This window comes from Papaver somniferum, chromosome 8, assembly GCF_003573695.1.
Source record: "Papaver somniferum cultivar HN1 chromosome 8, ASM357369v1, whole genome shotgun sequence".
In the NCBI taxonomy this organism is placed as follows: Eukaryota; Viridiplantae; Streptophyta; class Magnoliopsida; order Ranunculales; family Papaveraceae; genus Papaver; species Papaver somniferum.
In genome coordinates, this window is record NC_039365.1 from 6598254 (window position 1) to 6624582 (window position 26329).

General features: G+C 35.8%; 1 protein-coding gene and 2 long non-coding RNA genes across 3 annotated transcripts; 1 reads left to right on the forward strand and 2 right to left on the reverse strand.

Annotated features, from left to right (window-relative positions):
- Positions 1–6078: 6078 nt before the first annotated feature.
- LOC113301371 lies at positions 6079–8787 on the reverse strand. Its single transcript, XR_003336254.1, has 3 exons — positions 7562–8787; positions 6770–6823; positions 6079–6255 (listed from the first exon to the last, which is right to left on the reverse strand). It is a non-coding gene; the product is annotated as an uncharacterized LOC113301371 (long non-coding RNA).
- Positions 8788–18920: 10133 nt separating this feature from the next.
- Positions 18921–22085, forward strand: LOC113304993 (F-box/kelch-repeat protein At3g23880-like). The gene is made up of 3 exons (XM_026554111.1): positions 18921–19051; positions 21150–21302; positions 21446–22085. The coding sequence occupies exons 1-3, from the start codon at positions 18921–18923 to the stop codon at positions 22083–22085; spliced, it is 924 nt and encodes a 307-aa protein (XP_026409896.1).
- A 464-nt stretch (positions 22086–22549) lies between these two features.
- LOC113302117 lies at positions 22550–25306 on the reverse strand. The gene is made up of 2 exons (XR_003336656.1): positions 25093–25306; positions 22550–23145 (listed from the first exon to the last, which is right to left on the reverse strand). It is a non-coding gene; the product is annotated as an uncharacterized LOC113302117 (long non-coding RNA).
- Positions 25307–26329: the final 1023 nt, after the last annotated feature.

Here is a 26329-nt window from a genome sequence, read left to right on the forward strand (position 1 = left end):
AACAATCTCTAAAAAACTATAGACTTAATTGATCACATGATTGTGACTCAAGATTTAAGTCTTAAGTGGTATTTGAAAATGCTCAAGCTTATAGTTCAGTTGGCTAGTCTCAGAAAATTATTCATGAATGTTATTTTTATACACTGGTCGGTTACAGTTCATCCTGACCGGAGTGTATATCTTGATATGGCAATCACATTTCAAATATTCATCTAACAATGGATATTGATTACTTGGTTCCAAAGCTATCTTAGCTTAAACCTAAAGCAACCTATTCTTTGAAAGTCTATAAAATGGGAACCACAAGCAACTAGGATCTTTGAATCCCGAAACTACTTTTTGTGTCCTAATTGTAAACTAAAGTCCTCCTCTTCAAAAAACCCTTTTAGATTTTAACGACTAGAAAGACTTCATAGGGATTCGTGGAGACAGGTCCAACTATTGTTTATCTTGATATCTCGAGTATCCTGATCTTGATCGATCGTTGAGCTTACTCCATCAATCATCTAGATAGAAATCATCAAAAATTTATTCGTTTCAAACTTTGTTGATTCCAAAAGTTTAATAGTTGTGAGGTGAATAATGATAGACGCATTTATGTGTCTACTTTGATCTCGATTTTCTATATTGTTAGTAACCATTTTTGTACTTATTTTGGTATTTTATGTCTTTGTAGGTATTTTTGGAAAAGAAATATTTTCGGAGAAATTGGTTCAAAATATTACTAAAGGCACTCAGAAAGGTACTAAAGGCTCCCCAACTTTGGCTAAGGGAACCCCCAGTAATGTGTTAAAGGTATCCGGAGGAGTTGATAAAGGAACCCTAGAAATCGGTTCAAAATGTTACTTCTTATACAGTCGTATTTACTTTATTATTTGTGCTACTCGTGACTAATGATTTTTCTTCAAAAAATGCTATATTTTAATTGTTCTTGACAGTTTTTCGATTATTGGTATTTTATAAGAAAAGGAGGTTATATTTTTGTATAACTACGAAAGTCGCATACTTAGTTTTAAAAGTTTTATCTTCCAAAACATGAAATTGGGTTCAATATGGTTTTGAGTAATTTACGAGTAATTATTTGTGATAATAAATTATTAATTTTACAAAGCATCAGAAATAGAGGAATCCAAAAACCATAGACCTATCTCTATTCAACCTGATACCATATTTTACTAGATGTGCGTCCCTGCGCGACACGGGCACAAATTGATGTCCCAAGCCTAAACATAAAAAGAAAATTACATGTGTATATATTTTATTTACCTGTGTAATTTTTTATTTTACTTAAACTACTAATTTTTTATTTTAAGGAAATGATCGTTACCGACTGAGATATGTATTTTTATCAATGAACATAATTTTACTTGAGCAGCGTATCAGAGAGTCGTAGCTTTCCAAATGGACCGTAAACCGACCCATTGGGAATGAAAATTTTCTAATCCGTCACAATTTCACTAAAATAGTTTTTCTTAACTTTCATTTTTTTTCTCTCCAAAAGTAATTACTTTACAAGGATTGAGAAGGGACAAGTTTTAAAGTTAAAAACTATAAGAAAATAAACATGGGCCACGTACTTAATGCAAGTGGCCCGACTACATTTTTGACAAATGGAGGGATAATATTACCCATCCCAAATACAATTATACCCACTCAATTAGGTTTTAATTGGGTTTTGTTTCCAATGCAAGGACAGTTAGGCCCTGTTTGATATGAGTTAATTATATCGAACTAGCCATTTTCCACGAAAATAACATGTTTTCCATGGTTTGATCAAAAATCTTTTAATTTCCATGGAGTTGTCAATAGAAAAGTATGGTCTAAAGTATCTCTTAAACATAATTTCATGGAATTTTATGGAGAGTCTTTTCTTGCCTTCCCTAGAAAACATATTATATGAAATTGTTTCTTGTGTTTGTTATCAAACACATCCTTAGGTAAAGGGGAGGCCAAAAGAATTTGGAATTTTTATATTTGGAAATCATAGTAGTGTTGTAATACATTCGAGTGCGCAATAAACATGCATCCACTTTTAGACCGTGAGTCGTGAGATTTGCTATATGTCATTATTTTTCAAGTTTTTTGTTTTAATTTTATTTTTGTATAATACTGCATTTTTATTTTTTTTGAAAAAAACTCAAAATCATTTTATTTTATAAAGACCCCAAAAACCTTCACAAGAACCCTTAAAACTTCAATTACATTTCCACATTGAAAAATCGAACACGGATTTCCTAAAATCATACTTAAATTTCTTTAGCATATGTTCGAAAGCCTGATCCCAAAAGACCAAAGTTGGGAAACAGGGCTTATAAATGTGCTTTTGTGGGATACTCTCTTAATAGTATCACCTACAGATTTATAAACCTTGACACTTTTGAGATTATAGAATCTGTAGATGTGGAATTCTTTGAGAACTTAAATAGGAACAGTTCTCAAATGCAACCCATGGAGAATCCATTGTTACCTGATCTAGAACCTATGGAGATTGATAACAATGATGAAAATCCCTCTCCTACTCATGACAATGATATTTCAGTGCCTACTGAAGATATCGAACCTAGAAGGAGTAAGAGAGGAAGGATTGAGAAAAAGCCTGATCCAAACTTTATTTATTACCTTGTAGAGGCAAATAAGAATAGAATTCTTAGTGTTAACCAGTATGTTATGCATACTGATGATGACCCTAAAACTTATGCTGAAGCCATGAGTTCTAGAGATGCAAATTTCTGGAAAGAAGCCATCAATGATGAAAAGCATTCGCTTTTGACTAACGGGACTTGGGTATTAGTAAATTTACCTCCTGGTGCTAAAGCAATAGGAAGTAAATGGATATTCAAGAGAAAGTTGAGAGCTGATGGTGAAGTTGATAAGTTTAAGGCAAGGCTAGTTGCCAAGGGTTATAAACAAAGACATGGTATTGATTACTTTGATACATATGCTCCTGTTGCCCGCATCTCATCCATTCGTTGCTTGATTGCACTTGCTTCTATTCATAAGTTGGTTGTGCATCAAATGGATGTCAAAACTGCTTTTCTAAATGGGGATTTAGAAGAAGAGATATATATGGAACAACCTGAAGGTTTCATATTACCAGGCCAAGAGAAGAAAGTTTGCAAGTTAGTGAAATCTCTCTATGGTTTGAAGCAAGCCCCTATGCAATGGCATGAGAAGTTTGATAAAGTAGTTTTGTCATATGGTTTTGTGGTGAATGATGCGGACAAATGTATCTATAGTAAGCATGATAGTTCTGGTTGTGTGATTCTCTGTTTGTATGTTGATGATATGTTAATCTTTGGGTCTGACATATCTGTTGTGGAAGAAACAAAGAAGTTTCTTAGTTCTAACTTTGATATGAAGGATTTAGGAGAGGCTGATGTAATCTTGGGAATTAAGATCCTAAGAAAGGGAGATGAGTTGGTTTTAACTCAATCTCATTATATTGAGAAATTTCTCAAGAAATATGGTCACTTTGATGACAATCCAGCACCTACTCCTTTAGACCATACTATCAAGTTAATGAAGAACACCGTCCGTACTCATGCTCAACTTGAGTATTCTAGTGTTATTGGGAGTCTTATGTACGCTATGCATTGCACAAGACCGGACATAGCCCAAGCCGTGGGAATATTATGTCGTTTCTCAAGTAATCCAGGATATGAACACTGGAAAGCAGTTTCAAGAGTTATGGCTTACTTGAAAGGAACAATAAATTTTGGTTTGCATTACCAAGGCTATCCCGCTGCACTAGAGGGGTACAGCGATGCTAACTGGAACAATGTAGAATCAAATTCCAAGTCAACTTCTGGATGGATTTTTACATTAGGGGGTGCTGCTGTGTCTTGGAGTTCCAAGAAGCAGACTTGTATTTCTGATTCAACAATGTTGTCAGAATTGATAGCTTTAACTGATGCATGTAAGGAGGCAGATTGGCTTAGAAACCTACTTATGGAAATTCCTTTTTGGAAGAAGCCAACTCCGGCGGTCTTGATTAATTGTGATAATCAAGCTACAATCTATAATGTCTCTAATAAGACTTATAATGGAAAGTCTAGACATGCAAGTCTTAGACACTACATGGTTAGGCAACTACTCAAGAGGGAAGTAGTTACGGTTAACTTTATTGAATCAAAGAGGAATTTGGCAGACCCATTTACGAAAAGTCTACCAAGTTCAGTGGTTTCAATAAAAAGGAAAGAAATGGGACTAAGGTCTGTGAAGGAAGTTTGATCTCCCATAGCAGAAACCCAACCTATGTTTTGAAAAGGATAAACAAGGTTCAATGTGGTACCAACAAGTTATGGATGTGGATTATGGAGCACTAATATAAAAACTTCCCATTTCTTATTAGTGCTGGTTTCTGCAAGAAAATAGGATGGATGTAAATCCTTAATGAGTCTATGATTAGTAAAAGGTGTATCGCAGAAACACCTTCGAGACTTACCTATATGAGTATGGAAATAAGGCCGTTTCCTAAGAGAAGAAGACCGTTCTCTAAAGAAGACTCATGAACAAGGATATAAGCACATGGCCATTAACGTGCTTGGCTACAGAACACATGATTTTATGAAATCAATATGTGTGGAGACTCCGGTTTTATCATAAGGGGTACTTGGTTCAAGACTGGTTTCACCATAGAACCTCGATAAGGCTTTGAGTTTCTTACACTAAGTGAAGGTTCAAATCCAAAAAATACCTATCATTTATGTGTTGATTTCAACGATGATGCTTAGTCTCAATTGTGCTTGAACTACGTTGGCTTGATCCCACTCGGGTACGTAGGCAGTCACTTCGGTGATGCAGTCACTCTGATTTAAAAGTTTTAACTTTGTTTTATGGTTTTTGAAAATAGGGGGAGAATGTTGGAATATTTTCAACGCCGCTAACCAAAGGGGGGTCCTGGGGGTCAGGTCGTGGAGGTCCAGGGGAAACCGCCCCTGGTGGGGGTTTCAAGGGGGCAACGCCCCCGGAAGAATTTTTTGAACTGAAGGTTTTATTTGGCCGATAAAAGCCTGTTCGAAAATTTCGAATCCAAAAGACACCATTGATGTCTGTTGATGAAGGAACCTGACGTTTCGTGAATAGAAACCTGTTGGCGAATAAAAAACCTATTCCCAACAGGTGCAAAACCCTTTATAAATAGCTTCTCCCAGTTTCGTTTAACATATAAGAAAAATCAATCTGTTTTCTCTGTTTCAAAAAGCATCATCAGAAATCAGAAATCTCTTTGTGTGTTCTTGATTGAATCAAGGGGTACAAACCTTGAATTCAGTTTTCGTTGCAGGGCTTTCATTGTATCCTGAAGGCAATATTTCGCATACCTGTTGTAATCGCCAATTGTTATTGGGAGGGTAGAAATATTTGTCTAAAAGAAATTTATACAAGCCTTGAAAGTTTTGGAGTGCAACACTTTCTTCTCTGTGTCATTCATCCTTTGTGAAACCCATTTTTTCCAACAATCCCAACAAGCCTTTTGATCATCGTACTCTTCTTCTTTTTTCCACAATCATCAACTAATCTTATCCAACTCATAAAATTTCCAAGACCACTCACATCCGTTGTGACGGTGGTTTGAATGAGAAAAACGATTTTCTCATTCACATAAGCAGAAACTAGGCATTTTTTATTCACAAAGAAATTTCATCAACACCGGTGAGGTTCCATATGGAAGAAGCGAGAGCGGGTTTTGTCAGGGAGTTCATGTAGAAAGGGAGGAAGCCTAGTGTTGACGGTGGTTTTTAGCTTAGGGTTAAAATCGTAAACCTTACATCTGATGTGACGTCACTCTGTAAGGAAATGGATTCATGAGTGTCAAACTCTCCACTGCCATATTTATTGAGCCGCTCAATACATTTACATGAAATTTATCCAGACTGGCGAATGAAGCAACCATTCCAGATGATCTGTAAATTTCGGCGCCTTGCCTATATTACTTATTAACATAAGACTCACTGAGTACTTTTCCTGTGCTATGTTTGTAGCGCCCCCTAAGCTAGCAGCTGACTAATCCAAGAGATTAACTAAATAAGAGGCACTAAAAACTAAATCATTTACTTAAACATTCAATTACGAAATCTTACAAAACTTAACCCAAAACTAGCCCCGCTCAGAAATATATATATACAAGAACTTCTTATACTATAGTCATTTGGTTTACAAATACAATATGCATTGTGATAAACATATTAAAAGTTAACCAACTAATGAAATCAACCGTTGAAGCTTTCACTGCGCAACTCTGATCCGTCTCTGAAACTGAAAGTGGGAATGGGTGAGCACATCATCCCATAAAGGGGTTCCCAATAGGAATAACATTTAACTTTCAAGTAATCATGGCAAGATTTTATTGTTTTCCCAAACATTAAAAAGTGACCAAGTCACTGAAATAAACAAACATGTATATGAACAAACTCCTTCTTCAAACAATGTATAATATTCGTGCTAACCACACTCATTATCTATTGATATCACCAAGACCATGATGACCCACTCTAAGAAATAAAAGCTGAATTCATGTAAATATAAATGTGAAGGAGCGTATCCTATATACCACAAGTGGAAATTCGTATTTTCCATAACAATTCATATGACAAACAAATATTACAAGTCTTTTCCAAACAATGGAAAGATTCACAGAATCAACAGAATTATCATAATGCAATTTAAACAAAGCATGGAATGCATAACTAGACAATGCATGAATTTGATAAACATAAATCTTTGTAAAAGAAAACATCAATGGTTACAAGAGAGTCAAAAGTATTCCCACCTCTTTTGATGATAAGCCACGCCTACCTCGAGATCCACGATCCACTGGTTCGTCCTTTGAATCGATCATTGTTAATATAGTCTAACTGTTAATCACACAAGAAGTCTAAAAAACTAGCCAAAATGGCTCACACAAGAATCACACAAGTCCAACTAATGGTTCTAAGCCCACTTATGGTTTTACACCTTTTATTTATCTATCTTTAGCATAGCTAAGGTTTACTAATTGAATTACGTTGGTTCTATAGTCCACTAGCTAAGTCTTACGAATATCCACAACTTTGTAGAAGGAACCAAAGTCTAAATCATACCACAACGGTCCAATACATCAACAATCAACAATAGGAGAAACTAAACATAAGCCCAAGTCCACTAAACATAAACAAGCCCATTACACAAGTCCTGGTCCACTATGGTCAACTAACGGTCTCTAACAGTCAAACTAACGGTCAAAAATCAACTAATAGTCTACGTCAGCCAAAGGTCAACGTCCAGGGTCAATGGTCAAAGAAACCAACTCAGTCAGATAGCTAAGTCAGGTAGAACAGATTCAGTCAGGTATCTACTGGACAGAAGTGTTTAAGGGTGAACCAAAGCACAGGCCAAAAGAATTCTATTGTGCCATCATGTTGCAAAACAAGACAGGCCTGCACCACACACTAGATATTTTAACTGCAAGTGTATCTCATGGCAACATTCTTTACTAATTCTACCAGACTATACACAACATTACAATAATACATTGAATTTAAGTAAACTTCACAAGAGAATTCTTAATCACAATTCATATTACCTGCGATTGCAGTTACAAACTTCTACAAGAGAGGTTCAACTCCATATAATCATCTAACCCTCATTCCAGTACTTCAGTCACATAAATTCTCATGTTAGATCATGCTCTAATTCATTACACAAACGGTATCACCATCTCTAGCCATCAAGTCACTTAACAACATCAACATATTCCCTCATCAGATCAATTACTACATCTGCAACCCAGACTTAGCTTAATCATCTTTCAATACCACCATCTTCATTCTTTCAGTTTAACTCATTCACAACCATAACAGCAAATCAATATCTTCATACAAACTTCATAATTTGATTACAAAGACAATCTTAGCTTACCTGCAGTTGCAGTAATTCCAAGCTACCACTGAGCCACCATTCCTAATCCTATACTACCATTTCTCAACTTAGCCATTCCCTGCAACTGATGTTCACAATACAGCATCACTTGTGATTCCAACTCCAAGAAACCTCCATAACAGCTCTACTCAAATAACACCCCTTCACCAATTCAACAAAACCCATCTAATATTTCATCATCTTATACTCAATTTTATACAAATATAATCAATTATAAGAAACCATAATTTCTGATTTGGGAAAGAATACAAACCCCAAATCAAACTAACTTAATTACCTTTTCTCAACTGTTCGAATTCTTCACTGGCACCAGCAGCATCAATCATCGAATACTCTTGATTCAACTCTGCTGCTGTTAAATTCAATTCCAAGTTCATCTAACAGAAAACCTTAATTAACCGATTCTTCATCAACAACAGCTACAAATGCTAAATTAACACAAAACCCGTATCTAACTCAATCTGTACCTTCCAAATCAAACCCCTTTTCTAAAACTACAAATGATTCAATCATGGCGGAACCCTAGTTCTTCAATTCAATCATCAGAACTACCCTACAGCTTTAAATCACATCGACCCTCTTAATCCTCATCCACCAACAGCCCGATTAACCCATCAATTTACCACTTACCTCGAATTAATCTCAAAACCTAAACCTCTGATTCCTTCAAAAATCATCTCTTCTTCTTTTCTCCAAACCAATAAACATCAATCACCACCACCAGCCACCATCTTTGGTAACTAGTATAACTCTCGTAACCTCACAGCCTCAGAAGTCTCGGAGAATCGCCAGAGGCGAAGAACATAAGAAGGAGAAGATGAGAGAAGAAGAAAGAAGAAAAAGAATGAAGAAGAAGTAGAAAAGAATGAGTGTTTTATCTTCAAAATAAAATTATACCAACGTCAATATAGTCTTCCCGAAGACTAGTAATATTAGCTAACTGGGTGTAGGGCTGCACAAGATCCGCCCACGATACCCAAACCCACCCGTACCCGTTAAATCCGTGGGTTTTTAATCCATACCCGCCCGTTGTGGGTGTGGGGTTGGTTATGAAAAAAAAACCCGCTGTCTGTGGGTGCGAGGTTGGTTTAAGCTAATATCCGCCCATACCCGCCCAAAAAACCCGCAAATTATATACCATTAGATAAAACTAATCCTAGTCGTCCATTATGAAACCCTAATACTAGTAGATAGGATAACTGATAACCCTCATTCACTTTCTACACTTTTCTCTCTGTTCGGCCTCTCCTCTTCTTCCTCCTCAGTTCTTCTTCTTCACCTACGAACGACAATTACCAGAAATCTTCACTAGAAATCGACAACAACAACTTCGAATCTTCACCAGAAATCGACAACAATCGAAAAATCAACAGATTCAACACTTAATCTTCATCTGTGAACTTCCTAGGTATGAATATTTTTGGTGTTTTGTTTTTTTTCTCACTTAATCAAGGAGAATAGAAGTTACTCTAAATACTTGAATATAAAGCGGGTTTAAACCCGTTTAAACCCATACCCGCCCAACCCGTAGCGGGCGAGTAACAAAACCCGCCCGCTGTTTGTGGGTGCGGGGTTGGTTATGAAAAAAACCCCGCAGTCTGTGGGTGCGAGGTTGGTTTTAGCTTATACCCGCCTATACCTGCCCTTGTGCAGCCCTAACTGGGTGCACACCCTTTGATCTTTTATGTCCGCCCATATTCCATTTACCAGTGGAATGGTTCCAATATTGTAGATTAATACCACGAGGAAAATCAAAAATGCTAGATATCCCTGAAGAATAAGCAATTCCTCATTTTATTGGTATTTGAAATTGTTTGTCTGCCATAATAACGATCTATCATTTTGGGATCGATAAGGAAAACCAATTTTGTTTGGTTTAAATGTTTCTTTAAAAAAAGAAAGAAATCATTATCGTTATATTCTTCAGAAGAAGAAATCCATTATGTGGTCGGCAAAAAAAAAATCACTCCTTATTGGAACAAATTTATAAAATACGCCAATTTATTTTCCATTTTATAGAAATGATGGAGAAAATTATCACCAATTGGTTTATACGATTTATCAAGCTCTCGAATCGACAAAGTAAAAAAAAAAATTACCGTTTTAGTTATCGCAAAGGGAAAAACCACTTTGGTATGAAGATACCAAAAAATTGGACTTAGGTTTTTCAACCATGCATGTGATCAGTTACCAGAGAAGTAATTAAATTGCAATAACACCAATTTTTGGTGATTACAGTTTCATTAAAGGAGTAGAAATTATACACCATCTTTCGGTGGTTCTTTTTTATTTCTCTTTATAAAATAAAATAGAGAAGAAAGGAAATCAATTTTTAATATTGATCACCTACGTCCCATATATATATATGGACCGTCTCTCTTTAGAGTTAATCAATAGATTTAATTCTGTTGCACCAAAAAATTTAAATTTGGTGCAGCGAAGATATGAAATCCATCGCATAAAAGAAAAAGAATCCTTCTAATGAGAACTTATTTGATGATCTCATAGACATGGGTTTTGTTATTTTTAATAAATCAAAACAAAAATATGCCATATAAGGCTAACCAAATTGATTCAATAATCAATTATGTAGTTACCATCCAAAGAAAAATATTAAAAGATATTATAGAAATACCTTAACAAAATTGGTAAAAGAAAATGGGTTAGCAATGAAACCAACAATACCATTGATCGTCTCTGTTTACTAATGCATCAAAGTTGTATTAGTCCATCCAAGTAGAGTACATACAAAATGAGAACAAAAGTTAGTATAAGATTAAATTATACCATGCAAGCAAATATAAATATAAGTTAGTATAAGATTTAAAAACCAAATACTAATATAAATTATTAGAAAGAAAATTTTCTTTTAACACCAATTCTCCTTTGTTGATTTTCTTCTTAGAAATTTCGAAGCTCGATGTAGAGCGTGCTGATGACGTGTTGTAAACTAAAGAATTAGAAAATGCTAAAACATAAACAAGTAGAGAAAAAAGATATGAGAGAGCATTTCATTAATAGAATTAGTGTAAAATACAATTATATAAGGACCTCTATTTATAGGTCATACAATAGAATGGGTGGTCAATGGCATTAAGTATTAGAGATAATGGCATGCAACCATTACTATCCATTAACATGTAATAAAGACGGAGGTTACAAGAAGACTAAGAGTGGTGAAGGAGATATAAAGGTGATGGTGTAAGTGTGGTGTAAATCCACCGAATGATTATTCACAACAAAGTAGCAGAACAATACCATTTTTCGGCTTCTTAACGATAAATGGTACCTACAAAAAAGACTATCTAGTCCTTTCAATGGATTCTTAATCCAATGGATGATGTGTACTTCTGTCCCTATTATCGATAAAATAAAGTGAATAAAATCGAAAACATTGTGGAACTTAAACGCCATGCTGTAGCATTTTATATACTGTCAAAATCAAATCTCGCTAATTTTCAAACAAAATGGAACCCTTCAACCACACTGATCCATGGGATTATCTTGGATTAAGTCTCAAGAAAACTTAATTATCTTTTTAGTGGAATCAAACCGTCTGGTGTTGTGTTTGTTTGGATATAGAGCATGCTTGATGTGATACACCAACTTCTCCAAGTAGGTTTGTCACGGAATCTGTGCGACACAGAGACACACACTCCGGTTTATATAGGAGATGTGGAATTTCAGTTAGTTTTATGACTTCAGTAGGATATTCAGAACTCTTGAAACATCTATAGTAGGCTTCAGTTGTTAAATGCGCAGTTTCATCACAAAGCTATAGAATATATCAAACTACCGAATGTATGGCACTGCATTTACTAATGTTTTGACATTTTTTTTTTATCCCAACATGATCAATAAAGTAGTCGTGCCAGACTAGTTATATGGTTTTCCTAAATGAAAAGGAAATGAAGTAGCATATTTTTTTTTTATTCTAAATTACTTTTACTTGATAACATTAAAATCTTTTGTTGCTTGCATTGTAGGTGAAGCGTGAAGGCATTGAAAATGAATGGAAGGTGTCATTGGGCCTCAGGTTACTTACGTAGCTGATATATGGAGAAAACTAAAAGGGGATGATGGTAAGCAATTATTAACCGTCTATGTTGAATTACATTCTTTTAAAAAAATTCCCCCCAAACTTTGAATTTTTTATTTTTTCCATATGCTAAAAAGGTGCTAATTGTAAAATCATTTTGAAAAGTATCTTATTTTCTTTCTATGTAGCTCTACACATTGTATTTATGTTTGTAATACACTTTTTCCACCGTAATATTTGTAATTCACGAACATCTGAATAAATGTACGACACTCATTGAATAAATATTGTTGAATTGCTCACACCTATAAAATTGAGCGTTCTCAAACACTTTGAGAACATTTTTCACTTAAACCTGTCGGACACAAAATGTTATTGACAAAAAACATGGTATTATAAATTTGGGTCATATTAACTTGTATATCCGTATACATGCTAAGGTTCATTAAAAGAACAGTTCTTTGCATTGGAAATAAGATTTGTTTGTTTTTTTTTTGAATGAAAACAAAAATTCTTTATATTGGGAATAAGATTTGTTGTTTTTAATGTAAGAAAAATTAATTTCTAGAAGAATAAGATAAAAAAAAACAGTTTCATGTCCATAGCAAATTAAGACAACTAAATAAACATAATTATTTGTGTCGACTGGAGTTGTAACTAATTAACAAGGCCGGTATACAATTAGTAGTTATCCACCCTTTACATGCAATAGTAGTGATGCCGTTTAGCATGGGACTGGGAACGCTGCATTCTTAAAATGATTCCAAACTGGCATAGAGAATAAGTTCCAGTAGGGGTGTGTAACGGACGGACGGTTGCGGATTAGGGGTCACCCGCAATCAAATCGTCAAAATTGCGGATTTGGAAAATTGAACCGTAACCGGTCCAATCACCCGCGGATTTGACATCCATGGATTAGCGGGTGATGCGGACCGGATGCAGACTAACCGCGGATTTAGAATTAAAAAAAAAGTCTGCCTATCTTTGAAAATCCCTTCGTATGGTTGATCTCTCTATTTATGTTAACTCACTATCTCACTCCCATGATAATAAATTAATAATTTTGAAGCAAATGCCAAAGTTTTGTTGCACAACATTATGAGTACAATATATACTTACTAAGTAGTAATCTTAATTAACACTGCAACTGATAAGTGTAGTGATCTTTAATCATTTGATGTAGCCCTTTGTTTTTGAAAACGAATTTAATTTCCTCTATGAATTGGCAAACAACAGGATAAATTTCCTGGATTAGTGCTTTAGCAGGATTCTTGTCCACATTAGACCACCTTTGGCGGATAATTAACTGCTACCTTGTTTTTTGTTTATATTCAGTAATAAGAGGAGGGCACAACTTCTTTTTCCAGTAGTTCTCACAACGCACGGAGTGGATCACATGCAAGCATCGAGAAGCTTCAAAACCTTCAGTTTCTTCAAGAAGATTATGCAGATCTTGAAATGTTCTCTGAAGAGGACGAACCTCTTATTCCCAGTAAATTAAATTAGAGATATCTAATCTAATCTAAAATCTAAAACTCAATTTTTGCGGGTGCGGGTGAATCCGCGGATTTCAAAGTCCAACCGCAACCAAACCGCTAAACCTTGCGGATTTGAAAACTCAACCGTGTCCGATCCATAGACTCTTGCGGATTGGTTTTCACCCGCAATTTTGCGGACAGTTGCGGGTGAAAATCACGGTTTCGGTTTTTCTGCACACCCCTAAGTTCCAGTGAAACCTCCCATCTAATCCATAAAGGGAAAATATCATTTGGTCCTTTTATACCCGGGCCCACAACAATTTGGTCCTTTTAGAATTTACCTTTTTCATTAAATTAACAAAAAAACAAACAAACAATAATACCCTTACCTAACTTACCGTCAACGATCTCCTAAAAACGCATTAACCGTCTCTCTCCTTATTTTTTTTCATTTTCAGTTTCATTTTCAGAGAAAACAAAAATGTCTTCATCTTTTTCTCTTCAAAAACCTAGAGAGAAAACCCAGAGAAACAACATCAAACTCAAAACCACCAGAAATCAATCGAAATAAGTCGAAAATCTTTTCAAATCTCGCACGTCGAAATCAAAACAGTCTTCAAAATCAGAAAATCAAACCAAAAAAATCGAAAAAACCATAGAAAAATTGAAGAAATCAAAACCCTAAATGAGAAGATCGAAGAGGAAAGTAGTAGTAGATTCATCTTCAGACGACCAAGTTGAATAAAGAAACAAACAATTAGTTGTTTTTGAAGGAGATACTCAAGAAGAAGAAGAACTAGTGACAAAGAAATCAAGAGTAAAGAAACCGGCGAAAGGGACAAAAAAACACTAATTCGAAGTTGAATTTTGATCTTCTGAAGTTGAAATTTGATTTGTTTGTTGTTGATTCAGTTTATATTCCAATTTTTCTGCTGTCTGCATGAAGTTGTATTTCAGTTATAAGTAGGGTATATCTTGTCGGAGTTCATTTTCTAGAATCAAGTTAGTAGAATCAAGTTAGATATATTTATGAGTTCATTCTATATAATGAAGGTGTATACCATGTTAACTCTTTGATGATTGGTAGACTTCATTCCTGGAATGAAGTCTTGAAAATTTGTTGTTCCAGATTTTACAGTTCATTTATATCTGTTTGGTGTTTGATGCATGATAAGTCCTCCTTTGCCTGAGGATAACAAAGCCTATTGGCTGAGGAAGTCTTATAAAAGATCATCTATACATATTTCATTGTCTTTGTTTACACCAAGACCAAGCGTCAAATGTATATCAAACGGTTCAAACACAATAAAAACATAGATTACGAGTAATCTTCAATGTCATCAATTGTAACAGGAAAACCTTAATGAGCTGGTGACGGTGTGTAAGATAATGAAATCAGCATAGACCTATAAACATCAGCCTCATCACCATCTTTCACGACAATTCCATTAGGTCTTATGAAGTATTCAGAAGAAAATTTTGAGGCAAAACCGTTTTCAGGAATACACTCAAAGATGGCAATAAGCGACTCCCTAGTCAGCAGAATCTGATCAGGAATGGACTCGGATATGGCAATAAGCGACTCCCTAGTCAGCTCCTCGGATGACAGCACCTTCCACGGTGATTTGGTATCCATTCAATGACGATACTCTCTGTTCTGTAAAGAAGAAGTTAAAGACCGTAATTACATGTCAAAAATATATATTTGGAGAACAATTTGTATGCTAACTTGAATGGCAATTAAACATAACAAAAAATAAAGAACAGTTGACGTACTTTAGCAGCTATGTTCACCGATTGTGAAAAACTATCTTCCTCTAACATCACCATTTAATTTCACGGACACTCTTCTTAATCCTCCGACAGTTTGCACACACCTCCCAGCTTTCACCTCTCTTTACCCTATGATATAATGCTACTTGCATTCACCCTTAATTTTCTAAGGTGCTACCCCTCTATTTATAGACTGAAAACACAACTAATTATAGAAATTCTCAGGCAATAGTCAATTTCCGGTTCCAATATAAATTCTATATATTAGATGTTTCCTAACTGTAGATGTCGTATACAAAATAGCAACTTCAAAAGTGACCTAAATATCGAGAGACATATCAGATCAGGCATGCATATACAGTACACAAACATCAGCTTCAGGAATGAAAGCCAGCAAAGGGATGTTGGCATGCATCTACCATAAAGTGTCAACGCCATGCAGGTCGCAAAACTTGTCTCTCGGCATAGATAAAGGTCCTTGGAACCAAGAAATAAAATAACTAATGCAAAAAACAAGGTGCTGAAGGAAGGTCACTAACATAAAATAGAGCCTCTAGCTAATCTCCTCTACACCCAAAAAACAAAGCTGGCCAATGACCTTGTGGAAAACTAAAGGCATTCGAAATCCAATTTTCTATTGTAATAACCAGAATAACTGGTGGAATTTGAATTACCGATTATGATTTATGACTTTGCGACTAGTAAAAGTGCTTCTTCCCAACCCGAGAGCAACTTTAGCATAACCAGCGCTTTTTTTTCTATGGCAAATATAATTTAACGACTGGTATTTTTGATCTTTATATGTCACATTAGAGTTTACGAATCACGAAGCCCTTTCTTCTTCTTCTCAAGCCTATCCAGATGACCAAAATTTAATTGATAATGGAAATAGAGCCACCTTCTTTAAATCCGTGAGAAAACCGAACAAAGAGAATTTTCCTTTTCTTAGGCAAACTATGAATTCAAACTTGTTGCGGATTGGTATCCAAAGTTTTTTACTTGTGATATTGTGCACTTCAAGCAGATAAATAAGAGATAGAAACGCTAAAAATGAATCTTTCACTTGAAAACCTTAATCTCTTACGAGCTAAAGAAGAAAAAGCACGAAGCAGCAGCTATATATATATATATATATATATATATATATATATGTCAGAGCTACTCCAGAAGATATTCACGCAGAGATGTTTCTAAAGTTACCAGTGAATTCCATCTTAACATGTAAGTGTGTATGCAAGCTTTGGCATGATCTACTTTGTAGCTCTGAATTTATTAAGAATCACCTTAACTGCGGTATCCAAACAAACAACCATAGGCTCTTGGTTAATTATTACATCTCAGCCAAGCAGCTGGTTCATAAAGATTTTGAATGCGCTGCAGGTTTTGCTTCAACGCCATGCAGGTGGTAAAACTTGTAGCTAACCAACTTGTAATCTTCCGCAGCATGCAAGCAGACTACTTGGCAATGTACCAAAAAAATAGTCAACTTGGCGCTGGAATTAAAAGGAAGAAGAAAATCTGCTAATAAAACGCGCAAAAGTGTGAGTAATTTTAAGCTCCTTTTCTTTTTTTCTGGGCGCGTAGGCCGCCTTAGGTGCGCCTAATACAACATAGCTAACAGGTTACATTAACCAAAAACAATCTTCAATTGAGATTCCTGAATCCAATATTTGAGAAATTTAAACGATTAGACCCCAAGAGTAAGTACTAGTCGCTTGTAATACATGTTGTCTGCTAATTAATGCCAAGTATGAGATCAGATGACTTTGTGCATGAATTGAAATATGATTAAAGTTTCTCCGGTGCTTAAAGCCAATTAAAAATTATCTTAAATCAGAGAAACCAATCGGCCGGGCACCCTGATCAATGAGTGCGAATTTGGAATATTTCTGTAAATAGGGTTTGTAGAGAATTTGGAATATAGCCGATCAAAAAAACAAAAAAAAACAAAAAAAATTGAAATATTTCTATAAATAAAGTTGGTATAGAATTTATCATATAAATAAGAGCGTAAATAGTAGAAAGGCGATGAAATCCATCTTTGCATGCTTAAAAACCATAATTTCGTAGATGAAGATGAAGCCCAAAGCAGCAGCAGCAGCAGCAGTTATGTCAGACCTACTCCCAGAAGATATCCAGATAGAGACCTTTCTAAAGTTATCTCTGAAGTCAATCTCACGTTGTAAGTGTGTATGCAAGTTTGGCATAATCTAATTTGTACCTCTGAATTTGTTAAGAATCACCTTAACCGCAGTATTCAAACAAACAAGTATAAGCTCTTGGTTAATTGTTACCGTCCTTACGATTTTTTGCAACGCAGTTCAGATTTTTTGCAACGCACTTCAGATTTTGCTTCGATATCATTGACATCATCATTAGAATTCTTACCATTACATGGTGGATATTTTCAGAAGGTTCTTTTATCAGATATCTTTCACAAGATTACCCTTTCCAAGATATCAAGGAACTTGATTATGTTAGGATTTTGGGTTCATCTAATGGTTTGATCTGCCTACGTATAATTGGTACTTGTGATTTGTTGGTTAAACTTCAACATAGAAGTCACTAACAAGCTGGTTAGGACAAGATTAGGAAATTGATGTAATCCTAAGGGAATTAGAAGTCATCTAGTTCTAAGAAAAGGAAAGACATGTAATAAGGTAATAGGACTAGGAAAAGGAATTCATAGTTCTATATATATATGATCACCAAAGTTGTGGTTGATCATATGAGCAAGATTAGAGCTTGTGTTTAGTTTTGAGAGATTTTCTAAACATCAATAAAGAGAGTTGTCTTTATATAAGCTAAGTTTCATCTTGCAGTTGCCATTAATTGGTATCAGAGCTTGTTTCTGAGCCATGGAAAACGAAACCACCATTGTGGGTGCAAAACAATTCACTCCACCATCAATACAAGTTCCAATCCTTAACACCACAAAATACACAGTATGGGCCATGAGAATGAAGGTACTGATGAAAATCTACAAAGTTTGGGAAACAATTGATCCTGGTACATTGGACTCAGACAAAAACAATGTTGCCATTGGATTACTCTTTCAAGCAATACCAGAATGTCTTGTTCTACAAGTTGGTGAACAGGAAACTTCAAAGAAAATTTGGGATGCAATAAAGGCACGTAATCTCGGAGCTGATCGAGTTAAAGAAGCCCGTCTGCAAACCTTAATGTCTGAATTTGAAAGAATGAAGATGAAAGACAATGAGACTATTGATAGCTTAGCAGGAAAGCTATCAGAGATAGCCTCAAAAGCTGCGTCACTTGGACAATCCATTGATGAAGATAAATTGGTAAATAAGTTTCTCAATAGTTTACCAAGATCCAAGTATATTCATATCATAGCCTCTCTCGAACAAGTCTTAGATTTAAAGAAGACTAGCTATGAAGATATAATTGGAAGATTGAAAGCATATGAAGAGAGAATCCTTGATGAAGAAAACAATGGAGAAACTCAAGGAAAACTCTTGTACACAAACTCTTACCAACAAAACTCTGCGACAAGAGGAAGAGGTCGTGGAAGAGGTGGTAGAGGAAACAGAGGCCGAGGAAGGGGAGGAAGGTTTAACTCACAAGATAGAACAACAAGTCAGAATGATCAAAACCAAGGGAAAGAAAACAAGGATAGATCAAACATTATTTGTTACAAATTTGATAAACCAGGACACTTCTCCTCTGTATGCCCTGAAAGAATACAAAATATGGAAGAAGCAAACAAGAACGAAACAAGGGAAGCCGATACTGCTCTTTTCATGAACGAAGTGGTATTCTTAAACGAAGAGAAATTAATACCAAAGAACTATGAAACAAAGAATAGTGAAGAAGGAGTATGGTATTTAGATAATGGAGCCAGCAATCACATGACTGGTAAGAGACACTACTTTTCTGAACTCAATGAGAAAATCAAAGGACAAGTGAAGTTTGGGGATGGATCTTCTGTAGAAATTGAAGGGAAAGGATCAATTCTATTTCAGAGAAAGACCAGAGAACAGAAGCTTGTCACAAACATCTACTTCATCCCAAACTTACAAAGCAACATTCTAAGTTTAGTACAAGCTACAGAAGTTGGATGTGATGTTAGAATGCGACAAGATTATCTAACAGTTCATGACCCAAGTGGAAGACTTTTATTTAGAGTCTCACGCTCACAGAATAGACTCTACAAGATAAGTCTCATGATTGGAAGGCCATTGTGTCTGAATATGAGAGCGAAAGATCAGACATGGAAGTGGCACGCAAGGTTAGGACACATAAGTTTCAGAACCTTAAAAACTATGTCTCAGAACAAGATGGTTCGAGGGCTACCACAACAAAACAGAGTGGTGGAGAGGAGAAACATGACTCTAATGGAGATGACAATAAGTTCTTTAAAGGCTATGCAGGTACCTAATTATCTATGGGGAGAAGCTGTACGACACTCCACATACCTAATAAACAGGATACCTACGAAAGCTCTGAAAGACATGACTCCATATGAAAGTTTGCGAAAGAGAAAACCAAACATAAATCATTTAAGAGTGTTTGGTTGCAAAGCATACGCAAAAGTTGATTCTGCAACTCTTAAGAAACTGGATGATCGATCTCAGACTCTTGTGAATCTAGGAATTGAGTCTGGATCCAAATCTTACAGATTATTCAATCCAACAACGAAAAGAGTAATAGTGAGTCGAGATGTGGTATTCGATGAAAAAACAAACTGGAACTGGAAAGAAACTAATGATGGACCAAGTACGGATCCAGGAATGTTTCACATGAGATGGGGTCAAGTAATTGATGAAGGCAAAGGACCCATAATCATCAATACCAATGGGATTCAGATTAAACAAGAAGCTTATGCAAGGAGAATTCTGAAAGAAGCAGAACTTGAAACTTCTAATCCAACTAAGATATCAATGGAGTTTGGACTTAAAGTTTCAAAGGCACAAGAAGAAGCAGAGATTGATTCAACGAGTTATAGAAGAAATGTTGGATGCCTTAGATACTTGTTACACACAAGACCAGACTTGGCTTTCTCTGTGGGAGTAGAAAGTCGTTATATGCAGAGTCCACGCAAGTCTCATGGTGATGTAATAAAGTAGATATTGAGATATCTAAGAGGAACAATCAGCTATGAATTGAAGTATGGTCGAGGAGGATCAAAAGGAATTGTTGGGTATAGTGACAGCAGTCATAATATTGACCAAGATGATGGAAAAAGTACAACTTGTCATATATTTTATCTAGGAGAAGCACCTATTACATGGTGTTCACAGAAGCAAGACACTGTAGCTCTCTCATCCTGTGAAGCTAAGTTTATGGCTGCAACAGAAGCAGCTAAACAATCAATATGGCTTCAAGAACTGTTGGGTGAAATCAAAGGAAGAGAACCTGAAAAAGTTCTCATCAAGATTGATAATAAGTCTGCAATTGCACTCACTAAAAATTCAGTGTTTCATGGGAAGACGAAACACATTCACAAAAGGTATCATTTCATAAGAGAATGTATCGAGAAGGAGATCATCAACGTTGAACACATACCAGGAACTGAGCAGAAAGCAGATATATTGACAAAGGCATTAGCTCGGATCAAGTTTGAAGAAATGAGACAATTGATTGGAGTACAAGATATGTCACGGGTAAGGTTGAAGCTTAACGGGGAGAATGTTGGTTAAACTTCAACATAGAAGTCACTAACAAGCTGGTTAGGACAAGATTAGGAAATTGATGTAATCCTAAGGGAATTAGAAGTCATCTAGTTCTAAGAAAAGGAAAGACATGTAATAAGGTAATAGGACTAGGAAAAGGAATTCATAGTTCTATATATATATATATGATCACCAAAGTTGTGGTTGATCATATGAGCAAGATTAGAGCTTGTGTTTAGTTTTGAGAGATTTTCTAAACATCAATAAAGAAAGTTGTCTTTATATAAGCTAAGTTTCATCTTGCAGTTGCCATTACGATTATGATAAACGTATTATTTGTATATGGAATCCGTCGACTAGAGAATATAAGAAAATACCATTATTTATAAACGACGGTTCTGAGAAAATTGAGGATGCCGTGTATGGGTTTGGTTATGATGGTGCTAATGACGACAACAAGTTGGTAAAGATCCACGAGACTGAAGAATCAAATCATTATAACATTCAAGTCTACACATTAGAATCAGATTCGTGGAATAATGTGCAAAAATTGCCTTACTGGTTTCCCTCTATTTCTAAATGTAACGGTTTGCTTTTTAAAGGAGCCCTTCATTGGTTTGGCGAGTCCAAGAAAGCTCTGTTGAGGTTATCATGTCTTTCAATCTAAGCAATGACAGAATCGTGGAAATACCATTACCAGAAGCAACACTGCCACACCCAATAGATAGGACCGGTGAGGTGGGGGCAAATGTGGGTTTGTTGGAAGGTTGTCTTTGTTTAGTCTATAGTGAAGACGCTTGGAAAACTGTTGATGTATGGGTGATGAAGGATTATGGAGCGATAGAATCTTGGACTAAACAGTTTACAATTATTCAATACATGCCGAGAGCTATTTGGTGTCCTGTTTTGGCATTTAAGGATGGTGATATTCTTGCAAACAATATCTTGGAATCTGTTGTATGCAAGCCAAAGGAAGTAGGAGGGCTTAGAAAGGTGAACATTCTCTGTAATAGCCCTAATGGGCGTTGTTATAGGAGAGTTTTGGAATCAGCAACTTATGTAGAGAGCTTAGTTTCCCTTAATACGGGCACTTACTATGGGAAGAAGATATTAAAGACACAAACGACGTCTGGAAAGAAAACGGAAAAGGGAAAAAGGTCACCGGGACTTATGAAGAAGCTCATAACGGTGATAATCATCATTGAAAAACAGTTTATGGTGTTGGTAGAAAAACTGGATTGAGTCCAATCCAGAACAAAAATTCAGAAGGGGCATACACGAACAGTAATTTAACGGGGCATGTGTAGAAAAAACTTCCAAATGAAATTGAAGAATAGTAAGATGAATTAATTGGACAGAAATTTTCATGAACTTCTTTTTGAAATTACAGTTAGCTTGTTTTCTTGCCAGTAATGTGCACATTTTAGTTTATTGTTTCAATTCAGAAACCTTCTAACTTGTGTTTGTAGTTTTACCAGAGTCTATTAGCTAGTCTAAGTAACTTCAGCTTAATCAATTGTGACAGTGATAATCGGCTTAATCAAGCGGAACAAATGCAAAATAGCTGATAAAACTCTACTGAACGTACTCTGAAAGAATGAATTTGAATATGGATATGAATTTCTCATTGCAGCCACAGATCACTATATATAAATAGGACTGCTCACCCAGAAATTTGAAGAGCAATAACATCCATGAAAGACTATAAACAAAGGAAAGTAATCGATCCAAGTTTAACAAATCTGATGTATTTTCTACTGAGGAAGTCTTATAAAAGATCATACATCTATACATTTGTAGATTAGTTTTATTTTAATGTCTTTGTTTACACCAAGACCAGCTTTATAACCAAACATCAAGTGTATGCCTAAACGGTTCAAGCACAATAAAAACATAGATTATGAGTTACTTCGAGTGGCTAATCTTCAATGTGACCAACTGCAACAGGAAAACCTTAATTATCTGGTGACGGTGTGTAAGATAATGAAATCAGCTTAGACCTATAACCATCAGCCCCATCACCGTCTTTCACGACAATCCCATTAGGTCTTGCGAAGTCTTCAGATGAAATTTCAGGTCTTGTGAAGTCTTCAGATGAAATTTTCGAGGCAAAATCGTTTTCAGGAATGGAGTCAGAGATGGCAATAAGAGACTCCCTAGTCGGCAGACTCTGATCAGGAATTAACTCGGTCTGATCAGGAATGGACTCGGAGATGGCAATAAGCGACTCCCTAGTCAGCTCCTTGGATGACACCACTTTGCACGGTGATTTGGTATCCATACAATGACGATACTCTCTGTCCTGTAGACACGAGAGTTCAATTCACAAATAGTTCAGCAACAATAGTAAAGACCGTAATTACATGTCAAAAAAAATATATTTGGAGAACAATTTGTATACCCATGATCTACTAACTTGAATGACAATTACTAACATAAGAAAAAATAAAGAACAGTTCACACACTTCAACAGCTACGTTCACCGCTGGTGAACAACTATTTTCCACTAACATCAACACTAGAATTTACACACTCCTTTTCAATCCTTTGTTTTCTCTGTTTTGCTCACATAATCCTCTCGGGGTTTGTACACCTCCCAACTTTCAATTCTTTTTACCCTACGATACAACTTGCAGTCACCCCTAATTTTCTAAGGTGCACCCTCTATTTATAGACCAAACTCTAATATTAGAAACACAAATCTCAGGCAATAGTCCATTTCCTAAACCAATACAAATTCCATATATTAGATGTTTCCTAACAGTAGATGTCGTATACAAAATAGCAACTTCAATAGTGACCTAAATACCCAAAGACACATCAGACCAGGCATGTATATACAGTACATGAACATCAGCTTGAGGAATGGAAGCCAGCAAACTTCAAGGGATGTTGGCATCTATAAAAAACTGTCAATGCCATACAGGTCCCAAACTTGTCTCTCGGCACAGATAAGGGTCAAGAGGAGGCTAAAAGAAAGTCCTCAGTACCAAGAAATAATAGAATTAATGCAAAAAACAGGGTGTTGAAGGAGGGTTCACTAACATAAAGTAGAGCCTCTAGCTAATCTCCTCTATGCCCAAAAACAGAGCTCTAACCAATACCCCTGCGAGAAACTGAAGGCACTCAAAAATCCAGTTCTCTATTGTAGTAACCAGAATAATTAGTTGAATGCTAATATGAATCACCCATAATGACTTAACGAGTAGTAAAAGTGAAATTCTTCACAACCCGAGAGCAACTTTAGCACGAAGCTTAACCAGGACTTAGTTAAACTCAGAGTTGTCTACCCTTAATGATACAATTAATTGGTTTTATGAAGAATGCTCTGTAATACCGCATAAAAGAAGATTACGAGGAAATTTGTTCTAATCTCAACAGCGACCATATTTCCATAAGTTGAAATCTGAGGTCATAGCCAATTTTGTGAAAGTAAACCACTTTAGATACATTTGGATAAGATTATGATCACTTTTAACATTGCACACATACTTCCGAATGATGTATTTTCGTTTCTTATACGGATGACTAATTGTTTCGGGGAATATAAACCTGGAATTGGGCCTATAAACTGCTCCATAATACGCAAAATTATGAGGAATTCTTTACTAATCCTACAACATTCATCATATTCCCATTACTTGAATGGAGGTCATAGCCATTTCGACGTATCTAGTAAGATTGATAGGTCAGTATATATAAGATTACACAAGCTCAACAGCAGCATCAAATTAACAAGATAGACAGACTAACACCACTAGTTTCTTTTAATCTCAATACTTCCAATATGTTTGTGAATCACATGAATCCATTCATTCTGACATTAAACATTAAAAACATCCCAAAGTCTAACATCAAATGATTAAAAGGACAAAGTCTTCTGGATAAGGCAAAAGATCTGAATCCCTTACTTTTCCAGATCACCTATCTAATGGTTCAAAACATCCTAGTACACAAAAATTGGTCTTTGTTACCATAAAACCTCACAAAATCAACATCCGGGATTTGAATAATTCTTAACCCAATTTTTCCATCCATAGATTGACATTTGGAATTGGATCAGAATCACAAAATTTCAGAAATCCAAAAAAAAATTCACAAAAAATCCTAATAATTAACCTAGTTTATGTTAAAACGGATAAGGTCAAAATCATGATTATACAGAGATAAAACAGGAGATATTCATGGTTTTCAGACAAGATTTGTACAAAACTGAAACACCTATTTTAGAGAGATTGAGAGATCGTACCTTAACGGATTCTGCGAGAATTTCTTTCAAATCGTGAGAATTTTCAGGAAAGAAAATAGGTTCAATCTCTCTTTTTCTTTCTTCTTCTTGGTTTTCTGGAATGAAAAGTTGAAACCCCAAAACCTCCTGCTTGCTTTATATTTTCAACATCATCCGCTCTGTATGAATAGTAAGACCAAATCTGATTCGTTCATCGCCTAACCCCACCAACAACTGTGAACCGTTATTATATTTTTGTTTTCTCTCCCTGTAGATTATAGCTGGAACCAGAAGAAATCCCAATTGGTTTTTGATCCAATGGATGCTGGTTTATAGAGTTCGGTTCTTTTGGTTTGTAGATCTAATTGTGGTTTGACACGTTTTAAGTACTCTAGTACGGGGATGGATAGGTGACAGCAATGACAGAGAAGTTGATGACTCGTTTCTTATTAGGATAGAGAAAATATATGTTTGGATTTATGTGTCAGAAAAAACTCTGTCTCACATGATTTACGGTGCAAGTGGGATGTTTTGAATTTTAAATTACTAAATTCGGGAAATATTTGCTTCACCTGCCAATCACCTTATCTATTCTAAGGCTTAGTCTTATGGGTGGCCAATCTAGCAGCTAGATTGGTCATCCAGCTCACCCAGGCAGAGCTATTAAGTCTTATGGCGTTGCTAGAACCGCAGCGGAACGCTGCTTGGTTCGGCGTCCAACGCTGAACCGTTCGACGCTTGATTTGGTCAACCATATTGACCGCGCCGAACGGTTCGGCGTTGGGAATTCGAGAACTTGGTTTTAGTGGATCAACGGCCGGAAATGGAGCGCAGTATCATTTTATTATAATTTTTAATGTTATCGGCTGGAAATGACCGAGGCGGATTATGTAAGAATGATAGTTTTTTAATGTTTTCTTTCTTCCATTTTGTTCTCTTTCTTTCTTTCTCTAAGTTTTTCATTTTATTATTTTCCCAGTATCATCGTGGAAAACAGAATTATGAAGCATCGACTGGAAAACTTTGGAAGTACGATTCGGTTTTCCAGATATTGAAGACTTATCAACCCGATTACAACCCCGCGGTGAATAATGATGATGGGGTCGGTACTTCCACGCAACCTAGTCAACAAACTCAAGCTACTGAAGAAAATGAAGATGATAATTTGGATCAAGATTTCCAAAATATGGCAAGGTTTGGTGGAAGTTCATCTAATTCTGAATCCTCTGATTTATCAAACAGAAGTCGCTTTTTTGAA

Bases quoted from the DNA above. Each gene is read 5' to 3' on its own strand.
- LOC113304993 (XM_026554111.1), top strand. From the start codon at position 18,921: ATGGAAGAAGCAAACAAGAACGAAACAAGGGAAGCCGATACTGCTCTT. The intron at 19,052-21,149 runs GTATTTAGATAA...TTCATCTTGCAG, and splicing joins AATAGTGAAGAAGGAGTATG to TTGCCATTACGATTATGATA. The intron at 21,303-21,445 runs GTTGGTAAAGAT...TGCTTTTTAAAG, and splicing joins GGTGCTAATGACGACAACAA to GAGCCCTTCATTGGTTTGGC.